General features: G+C 44.7%; 1 protein-coding gene and 1 long non-coding RNA gene across 6 annotated transcripts; both read right to left on the bottom strand.

The window, feature by feature from the left end:
* Nucleotides 1-308: 308 nt before the first annotated feature.
* LOC109779757 (uncharacterized) lies at nt 309-3,772 on the bottom strand. 5 transcript variants are annotated; one of them, XR_012184358.1, is made up of 6 exons: nt 3,386-3,772; nt 3,122-3,215; nt 2,432-2,557; nt 1,910-2,083; nt 1,736-1,836; nt 309-1,207 (listed from the first exon to the last, which is right to left on the bottom strand). It is a non-coding gene; the product is annotated as an uncharacterized lncRNA (long non-coding RNA). The 5 variants fall into 5 exon arrangements; XR_012184359.1 differs by having other exon boundaries at nt 309-644; nt 1,948-2,083; nt 3,386-3,768; XR_012184360.1 differs by having other exon boundaries at nt 393-644; nt 3,386-3,768.
* Nucleotides 3,773-6,514: 2,742 nt separating this feature from the next.
* On the bottom strand, nt 6,515-8,348 carry LOC109779758 (polyol transporter 5). The gene is made up of 3 exons (XM_020338384.4): nt 8,107-8,348; nt 7,690-8,036; nt 6,515-7,611 (listed from the first exon to the last, which is right to left on the bottom strand). The coding sequence occupies exons 1-3, from the start codon at nt 8,252-8,254 to the stop codon at nt 6,640-6,642; spliced, it is 1,467 nt and encodes a 488-aa protein (XP_020193973.1). The 5' UTR covers nt 8,255-8,348; the 3' UTR covers nt 6,515-6,639.
* Nucleotides 8,349-10,515: the final 2,167 nt, after the last annotated feature.

Below are 10,515 nucleotides of genomic sequence, written 5' to 3'. Positions count from 1 at the left end.
TTACTTCTCCCGGCAGATAAACTATTCCCGGCAGTTTCTCTGCCCCGGCGCTTGCATTTCCCAGCAGTTAGTTTTCTGCTCATGGCAGATTGGTGGTGACACGTGAACTACTGTTACTGGCTGTGGAACTGCCGGCACAAACATGTCTACCCGGCAGTTAATATGCCATCGCGTTGTTCACTTGCAAACTGTTCAACATATCTCTAGTTTAATATCCATTATCTATGTCAGCTGATTTGGACAAATGTCACAACTTGTATATACACTTAAATCAAAGTTACATACAGCCTCATCCAAAACCTTAAAAGTTTAGAAACATTCATAGACTAATAATTCAGTACTTCATCATCCATACATGTGTTCAGTAGCATTCAGCTACAAGGGTACACAAATTTTACATAAGAAAATAATATTTTATATCTTCAAACTGAGCTACACAAATGGTTAAGCACATCGCATGGCTGCAACCATGTCCAGGAAGACAAATTACATGTTCACTCTTTTGTACACTAGATTCCACCCTTTGCGCCGCTGGCGCAAGAACGAAACAAAGGCAAAGTAAGTAGAACAGAAGCAATGTGGAGTTCAATTATCATTGGCCCATAATAACCGCGTGTCAGGTACTTTAAGGCCTATAGAAGGAGCTGCAGGCGCACAATCATAAGACTTATCATCTGCAAATAGACTTTATATTCCCAGAAAGATAACACATGTTAAATTAGTCTAAAGATAAAAAAATGGTCTAAAGGGGTACTTCAGCACGTGATCCACTCACTTTTCATTACACACAAAAAATACTGCAATATTCATGATCATGAGAATAAAAATAAATTTGTATAATATAAATTGGATCATTGTATTGCTTCAACTTAACACGAGGAGAGTGTTACAAATCTGGAATCACTCTGCCTATTTACACACTAGTACCCAACCTCATTTTTCATAGCAGGCAAATACAAGAATAAAAACAGATTTGATTTGATTCAATAGTTATAGGAGTAATGGAAATTTTAGCATTATATAGTTCTTCCCTTTATCTTAACATAAAGAGAGTTTCGCAAATCAGAAATCGCTTCACCTAAGCTATATGCACAATTGTACATACGAACCCCCATTGTTTCTGTAGACGTGCTAAGGAGTGATGCTCCATTCATGTGAACCTTCTTCCGTAATGTGGTTCCCTTCTAAATTTCTGCTTCTACAGTGCCTAACAACATTTACAGGAAGCCATGAAACAAATTTTTTTCAATTGCAAACAGCCAACCCAGATTAAATTTAAAACTAAGCCAGAGAAGCAAAAGGAGAACAAATATAGTTTTCACGTCCAACCGTCGAGCCTTTCTCAAGGATGGCTAAACAGATTAGTGGTGTAGAACGAACAACAAGAAGGTTTCCTTTTTAATTCCAAGAACAATTAAGACAAAACGCTAACTTGTATTACTGGACTGAGTTTACAAACAAATAAGAATAGGTCCGGTGTTTTGACCTAAGCATCAGAAATGTCTCCAGTCCTATTAAACAAAGCGTATTTCATCAGCCATAAACACCACACGAGTACCCAAAAGTATTATTGAGCAAGCTGATGATTTAGTTAATAAATGAACGCGTATCACAAAAGTTATTAATCTCTTGCAATCATATAACCTTGTCGATGATGGGACAAGTAGATGACGCTAATCAAAGTACACCTAGAGCAACTATGAAGCAGTATCTAACCAGTATATAGGAAATGAACCTGGATGAGGTGTATGCTGATGGGCAACAAAAGCTTCAATATTGGACAATGGAGAAAAGAAGATCATCTGCCTTAATAGCCTTATAGGACATCTTGCAACACTGTAAAAAACATAGACATGTCACTGGTCAGGTTAAAACCTCAAAACAATGAAAAAAGAACTAAAATTCGTACATTTTTCACTTCAGGCATCAGGCATATGGATCTCTCACCAGTAAGTGTGCCATAATTTGCAAGTGTTTTGGCAAACATATCATGTACACCCATAGCAGAGAAAAATATACCCGATGTGAAGATGATTTATAAGCATATTGCCTCTTCGATCACCTCCACCTCGTTCACCAAGACCTAATTCAGTCAGGAAAACAGAGAGAGATTGAACCAAATGAGCTTGCAATGTTCTCTCTGGCCTCCAACAACTTTTGCATGAATAATTAGAAAATGGACAAAAGAAGATCACCTGCCCTACTCAGGTCTTGGTGAGTATACGAAATACAGTAAGTAATTGTAGGAATCACTTGCCCATAAAAAGGCATAAATACTGATGGCATATTGTTTAGTTAACAAAAAAACTACCAATCCATCTTCATAGGTCAGAGTGGCTAGCACGCGAAACTTAAATCCTCTTACTCGAACAACACATTCTGCAACACATATAGAAATCAACTCTTGCGAAACAGCATTACAAACTCTTACCAATCCATCTTCTCCGAGGGCATAACCCAAGGCATCTCCGATTTACACACACAATCTACACATTTGCTCATCACACAAATTAGGAGGCAGGTCAACTGTGGGCTTCAAGGTTGCTAGACGCCAGTACTGAAATAGTAGCAGGCAATTGTGAGTGATATTAACAAGAAAACAATGCTTTGGCACTGAGGAACAGTTCTATCTAATAAAAAGATGACAGCAGTACCTTAACTGCTAGTACTATTGTCTAATAAGAGCGAGGCATAGGCTAAAGAAAATGTCGCAAAACGTATTATATGTTTAATCCTACATTTGAAAAATTACTATAGAAGTATTTTGTTACCAACTACCAGCAGGAAAAAAATATGTTACCTCAACACTGAACTGCTATGAAACATTTAGCTAGATGATAAATCAGGGCAGGAAAAGTAGCTACTTTTGTAGAGCAAATTTTAATATCAAATCCACATTCATGTCTACAAATTTAGCTCTTCTAGATGCAGGCACCAAAAACTTTATAGAGCGCTGTATTTATATAGTATTCAGTTGTGCAATGTCTGAACCTGAATAAATAAAGACCGATCCATGTACATAAAAAGGGTGGATACTAGCAAATGAAATTTTACAAATCATAGCACATATACCTGCATATTAAAATAACAAAATGAAATATGACATTACACGTACACTAACCTGGCTGAAACCCTTTGCAAATCATGGGCACTAGAAATTCATCAAACAAACCACCACTACTAGAACCAGTCTCCAATCCTTTCACTGATAGAACCTGCATCAATTTGGTAGCAAAAGAAAATAAATAATAAGGAAGACTTGAGCCTAGTATAACTCGGTGGAAGGGGAAATCTGGCTTCCTACGGACAACTGGACAACTCCCACCGTGAGTTCTCAATCGAGCAGGGAAGGAGAGGTTCACAACCTTGGTAAGGAAAATCTCACCTGCATCGAGTTTCCACCGGGACGGATCTACAGAGCGTGGAGAGGAGGCACCGCGCTCGCCGTTGGCGGCGAGGAAGCCATGGTGGGGAACCCGCCCATGCTCGTCACCGCGGAGAAGAGAGGGACGCGACCGGCGGCGTCGACCAGTTCTGGTAGTGGTGTCAAAGGGAGGGAGGCGACTTCCATCTCACACACCACAGGCGTCTGGAGGGAGGCGACGGCGAGCTCCAAGCACTACCGCCATAGATCCCCATGGGGTTGCACAGATCATCCCGGGGGGTGGGGGGTTGGAGGGCGTGGTCAACGGCAGAGGGGGTGGCGGCGGCGCTGGCGGCGGTCGAGGAGGAGGAGGAGGAAGGGTTCGATTTGGGGCTGAACAGGTCGGGTGGCGGCCCACGGCTGTAATTCCTTTTTCTTTTGGTGAAAAAATTTGGTTTGTCGCGCGCTCTCCCGCGCCAACGCGCGCGTTTTGGGCCAAATTATGTGGGCTCGCGCCACAGACAGGCCCAGCAGATAGTGAGCCGTAGTTCAGTCTCCCGGCAGATTTTATGACCTACGATGTAGACATCATTGCTGGCAGTGCACGTGCCCTTATTGCTTAACTTCTACCGGCAGTTTTTCCGCCATTATGCGCTTCTAGCGGCAGTAACAAGATCCCCGGCAGATGATTTGCCCTTATTCTCTTATTTCTCACGGCAGTTAATTGCCCCCAATTTAGTGTTGTGGTGTAGTGTCAGGACACCGTCACCAGCCAACCTCTAGCCCCTCTTCTGGCATCTGGCTTCATATTTTCTGGAAATAATCAGTCAAATCCCCGCTACATTTGGAGCTTCAAAAAATTGTTTTTTCTTTTGTTGCATTTTGGTCCAGAATTCCAGATGTGCGGCAGTTTCCCTCTTTGTCTATATCTTGCATTTTAAGAGAGAAAATGCATTAGAATTGCATCATAATATGAAATATATCATTCTGATAGGGTATATTGTAGTAGGAAATAGTGATGATGCATAATGAACATACTCCCTCCTTTCTGGTTTATAGGGCTTATCTCAAAATTTTAGTTTTCCCATTTTATAAGTCTCAATTTGGTTGTTCCCCATCACATGATCAGATTTCAAGGTACATTAAATCATTGTATGCAAATATGAAGAGAAAATAGACCAATGCATGTACTTTATGAATGCATGCATGACATTTAATGCATTGCTAAACACAAATTTTTGAGAAAAAACGGGCGCATTAATTGAGTGCTTTTGCAAACTACAAAAATTATTCCAGCACTCACCATCTATCTTGGTTGGCGAAATTTTGGAATTGAGCCCTATAAACCGGAAAGGAGGTAGTATCACTGATGTATATTGGTGATCTCGTTTTTTCCTGGTCAAAGAGCATTGTTAAAGTAACAAGGATTCTGACAATAATGAGAACACATTGTCAACATAACAATGGTGTCGGACCAAAACTTATGATATACTGCGAGATACCATCGTCATTATGTTGTCTGTATTATCATATGTATGCTACGTTTTCTTGCGGTCTCAGCCCATGAGAATATCGTAGACCTTCTTACCAGATGGTTAGTTTAGGGTTGCCAAATGTTTCACCTAACTAGGAGATCATAAAGGTAACTTACAGGTACGTCAACAAAGTATGTCAAGATGTGTGATGATTCAAGACTATGATTTGCTCTTTCAACGATGGACGGATACTCTCCGGTCCCACTCGGTATTACGGTATCCATTATCATCTGGCCAGACACAAGCATGATATCTCTATGACATATTTCTAACAGGGATGTGGTCGGAGAGTGGTGGTGGTTTGCCTTGTGGGTGGACAAAGATGGGATGAGGAGGGGGGAGTGGTAGAGGGGAGCGAGAGGAGCGAACGATGATGCGTGCCATGGAGCGAAGGAAGTGTAGGGTTTGGATATCACTTTGTATGGGAGTGGGTGGAAGATATATTGAGTCCATCGTATTCCTCATGCCAAGGGTACCGGCGTATCCTCATAGCACTCGTACATATTCATGATAGAATCAATGCTATGATTTCTTTATGTTACCTTTGTATTGTAATTTGATCTTTTTGTCTTGGTCAATCTAGGACTCATGATGGGCGCAAAGTGAAGATAAATGGACAAGAAGGCAGAGAAGAGTACCCTTGCTACCCTATGAACCGATGGTTAGTTGAGGCCTTGTTTAGATATTGTGAAGAAAGAATAAGTTTTTAGGGATAGAAAGAATCAATTTTTACAATCAATACCATGATATATTATAGTAGCAAATCGTACATGGTAGAGATACATGAGCTCACTACAGCGATTACAAAATAAAGTCTAAAAGAAGCAAGCAAATCTTTGAGATCCTCAAACTCTTCTTTCATGACACAATCTTGTACTTTTCTCAAGGCAGCCGTAGGAACATAACAAAAGTATCAGATCACAAACCTGTAAATACCAACGAGGGTTCTCCCGTTGTTTTAAATTGAGCCGCAATGCCAAGGTTGCGGTGCATGCATGCTGTCATTAAAGTAATCAACCAACATCGGCAAGAGTACCAACACCAGTATTCCAGGGACAAAAAACCGAACAACCAGGTCAAGGCCACTGGGAGCAGAGAGTACGAATCACCATTGTCGAGGACGTAGCAGTCGGGACAAATATTGCGAGGACAATCCTCCTCGTGGCGACCATGAGAAAAAAAGATCCAAAACCTATCTGGCGAAGCAAAATCTGAAGGACCATACCTAAACAAATTTAATCTTCCAACACCACTATTGACGTCGGGAAAAGATCTCGTCGTCAAACGAAGGGACGAAGATTATTTTTTGTAGACGATGCCATCTCCAACAAAGAAGACGACTACCAATCCCTCAAAAAAAAACTACCAAAACCTTATATCACTCTAATGAAAACACTGTATTATTAAGAACTCCACTCATAGATCGGGTTCCCCACCCCTGCCAACACCGGCAAGGCCAGCTAGAGGAGGGGGACCGAGAGTTCCCCACCCCTCCCGACACCGACATGGCCGGCCGAAGGAGGGGGAACCGATCTATGGTGGAGGCGGAGGTGGTGGCGGCTGGTAGGTCTTTTTTGAGCTCTAAACCTCACTACGACTACGATAGAAAGAATCATTTTGATAATGTTGTATACCGTTTGATCAGAAAATTTACCATCCAAATCCAGAGATTTGTTAATATCAATGTGACCACGGGTTGATTTTTCAAAAAAAAAAAGTGACCACGGGTTGGGGGATCGATCACTTTGTGCGGAAAAGCTGCTCCATGTCCTCGAGGTTTCGGCCCCTGGTCTCCGGCAGGCAGGTGTAGATGAACACGAACGAGGCAGCCGCGACGGCGGCATAAAGGTAGAATGCGCCGGCCATGGTGATGGCCCCGTAGAGCGAGATGAAGGTCATGGTGACGATGCCGCTCATGACGCGGTTCATGGCGGTGCCGAGCCCGGCGCCCTGTCCGCGCAGCCGCAGAGGTAGGATCTCCGAGCTGTACACCCATGCCATAGGCCCGAACCCGACGGAAAAGGTGCAGACGAACGCCACCACAGCCGCCACGGCCACGGCGGCCACCGCCGCGTCGTCCTTGGCGCCGGCGAAAGCAGCGAACACGGAGCCCAGCACAAGCAGCGACGCCGTCATGCCGCCGGTGCTCACCAAGAGCAGAGGGCGCCGACCGACGCGGTCGGCGAGCGCCATGGCTATCAGGATCGAGCCCGCCTTGGCCACGCCGAAGAGGACGTTGAGGCCCAGGAGGAGGGTGTTGGATGTGACGCCGGCCATGGCGAGCACGCGCGGGCCGTAGAGCACCACGGAGTCGATGCCCGACGCCTGCTGGAAGAATTGTAGCGCCAGAACTGTGGCCAGCACGCGCCTGACGCCGGCCTTGGTTGCCACCTCATTCCACGTGCCGCCACCGCCGTTGCTCCCGCCGGCGCCGTTGCTGCCGGCGTCGACAACCTCCTCGATCTCCCGCAGACGCTGCTCGGCCTCCGCGAGCGTGTCCGACGTCCTGTCGAGCACGGCTTTCGCCTCGTCCAGCCGGCCCTTCATCGCCAGCCACCGCGGCGACTCCGGCATGGTGAGCACGCCAGCCGCCAGAAACACGGTGGGCACAACCCCGGCCGCGAACATCAGCCGCCACGCCAGGTGCGCTGGCAACGCCGAGAAGGCGAAGTTGGAGACGTAGCTCAGCATCACCCCGGTGTTGATAAAAATCTTTACAAAAGAAAGGAACACAATTATGAGACAACTCTGAAGCATCATACGACGAAGGGGAAACTCTGCAGCGCTGACCTCGGGAAGGGAGCTGAGAAGGCCGCGGGAGGAGGCCGGCGCGATCTCGGCAGCGTAGATCGGCGCGATTACGAGCGCGTAGCCGACGCCGATTCCAGAGATGAAGCGCCCCGCCATGAGCGCCGTGTACCCGCCGGCGAGCGTCATGATAAGCGGGCCAACGAGGAAGAAGCCGTTGGTGAGCACAATGGTGAGGCGGCGACCGAGGCGGTCGGAGGTCCAGCCGGCGAGCAGCGCGCCGACGAGCGAGTAGATGTTGATGGCACCGGAGAGCAGCTCGATCTGCGTGTCGCTCACCCCGAGGTCTTCCGCCATGAAGATCTGCGCCCCGCTCATCACCGCCACGTCTACATGCGCATTATTCTCAGCGTATGCTCGCGGTCCGAAGTATAATTGCAACTGTGCAAGTGTACTCACTGTAGCCCATGAGGACGGAGGTCATGGAGGCGAGCACGGCACAGAAGAAGGGGAACCTGTTGCGGGGCGGCGACGAAGACGCGGCGCCATCGGGCTTCGAGGCGGCCAGCAGCGGAGCCTCGGAGTCCGGCCGGTGCTGCTGCTCCATGGCTATAGCTAGCTACTGCCCGTCCCTGGTTTTTCGGGGTGTCTGGCACGGAAATTTCAGTTCACTAGTCATGTAGGAATATTGATGACTGGATCTATCGACGGGCAAGTCAAGCGGCCTGAGAGTGACAGGATGTGTGCTTGTCTGGCTGGCCTTGGCTTCTTGCCACCAACCACATGCTCCATGAGAGAAATTGTGGACGGCTGTACTTTCTCGCTGCAGCGATAATTATCGCCTTATTACATCGCTCAATAGCACAAGTCAACATATGCTTATACAAGTTTTCACTTCATCTATAATCAACTTGATAATCCACCTTAAGCTCGCCATAGTGGGAGTAGTAACATGATGCATCTGAAGCTAAATTTACTTAGTATGTGGCAAATAGTTAATGAGAAAAGAGATGTTTGTGATAACATAAAGAGTTAAATACACCTAAAATACACCAACTTCACTGCCAGAGCAATTTCATAAAAAAAATTGAAAACTGAGACAAGTGGGTCACTAAACTTGCACCACGGGGAAATTTTCATACAAATTAGTCTGAAACAACCGCGTGGTATGCCACATCGGCAGGGGAGCACGCGTCGTAGTCCTGATTGAGAATGGGGAGGGGGAATTCGTGGCAAACCCTGTACTTATGTGAATTGTCACGTTGGCACAGATAACGCGCCCCAAACCCCTGTGCATGATCATCTTCGGCGTCGCCTGTTCGTCTCCTCTGTTGGAGACGCACGATAGAGTGACTGCACTGGATGGAGCCACGTCCCCGTGGCATCGACGAATTTCCTCTGAACTACTGTACGAAATCGAGTTGTCCGCCCTCTCTGCTCCCTTGCTTGGTCGTGTTCCGCTAGGGTTTTGATGGGGTGTGCTCGATGGTATTTGCGGCAACGACATAGATGAAAGTGTGAGCTTTTGGGGGGAGTTTTGGCAGGCGTATGGTAAAGATTCGGTGTTTCATCAGATTAGGCATAGATGATGTGTGTTGTCATGTATTGTTGTGTCACCTTATCAGAAAAGTATGTTTCCTACAAGGTTAAGCATGTGGTTCAGATTGTTGTTAATATAGGTGATGACCAAAATCAAATCCTTCGGTACACACTGATGCATCTCAAGCATCTCTATGATTTTTTATTTTTCATATTATTATCATACCACTTTTACATACTTTTGGCAAAACTGTATATTGTTTATTCAGACTATTAACCTATTTATCCAACTAGAAAATGCCCCGCGCGTTGCGGCGGGAATCCTCGAGAACTTTTATAGATAATCTGAGTAGTTGAGAAACAAAACGGAAGTTAACAGCAAAAAAGAGAGCAAAACAATGGAAAGTTAAAATGCATGGTGTAATAGTTACAACGTGAAATATCTTTTGTTTAAAATTCTCAATATTTTATGGCATGGCCACCAAGAAATCATGAGAGATGACACAAAGGTACTAACCCAAATAAGTTCTTAATCATAAGCAAAAGTCTGATTATCTATGATGGTTACATTGATCACAATAAAATAGAATATGCCAATGGATAGATCATACATCATGAACAGGAGTTTAGGCCAGGTGACCAAGTGTTGATGGACCTCGCGGTTTCGATTGGAATGATGTGCAAGCTTGCATGTGAAGGAAAGATAGTTGGTCGGGATCAATTTTACAATTATAGGACAGAATACGGGCTCATGTAGTGTCATAGAAAATTGAGGTGTATTCATGTATCAGTGTGTTATGGGATGTTTGTTCTCCAATAGGTTTAAAGAAATCACATGTACAAACAAAGGTAGATACAGGTAAGAACCGTCTCACCTTGCTCACTTTCTTTTTGGATCATTTTATTCTGCTATTAGAAAATGAGCTACAGTCTATGATCCAAATGTACAAATCTCAGTCTATGAAACAAACATTACGAAATGTACAAATGAACATAGGTAAGAACAATCTCACCTTGTATCTTTTTTATGGCCCTTTTTATGCTGTTGCACTGAAAAAATGAACTGCAGTATATGATTCCAAATGAAAGTTGGAAAATAACACATACCGTGCACACCAGTAAAGACACGAACATATATCAACAGGCAACCAAAATGAGCTGATCTTCATACGTATGGCATTATGTTGGAACTTATTAGAGGTAATAAAATGATCTGTGAGTTTTACCTGTAAATAACCGTGCAACAAGGTAGACTGAAAATATAAAAGGTTGTGATAAACTGTAGAATATCAAGGTTTGAGAAGAAGGTCTGTGATGCAGAGCATCCTA

The sequence above is a fragment of the Aegilops tauschii genome, chromosome 5 (genome assembly GCF_002575655.3).
Source record: "Aegilops tauschii subsp. strangulata cultivar AL8/78 chromosome 5, Aet v6.0, whole genome shotgun sequence".
NCBI classification, from domain to species: Eukaryota; Viridiplantae; Streptophyta; class Magnoliopsida; order Poales; family Poaceae; genus Aegilops; species Aegilops tauschii.
Note: the sequence above shows the minus strand (reverse complement) of the source record. Positions and strands in the feature narration are given on the sequence as shown.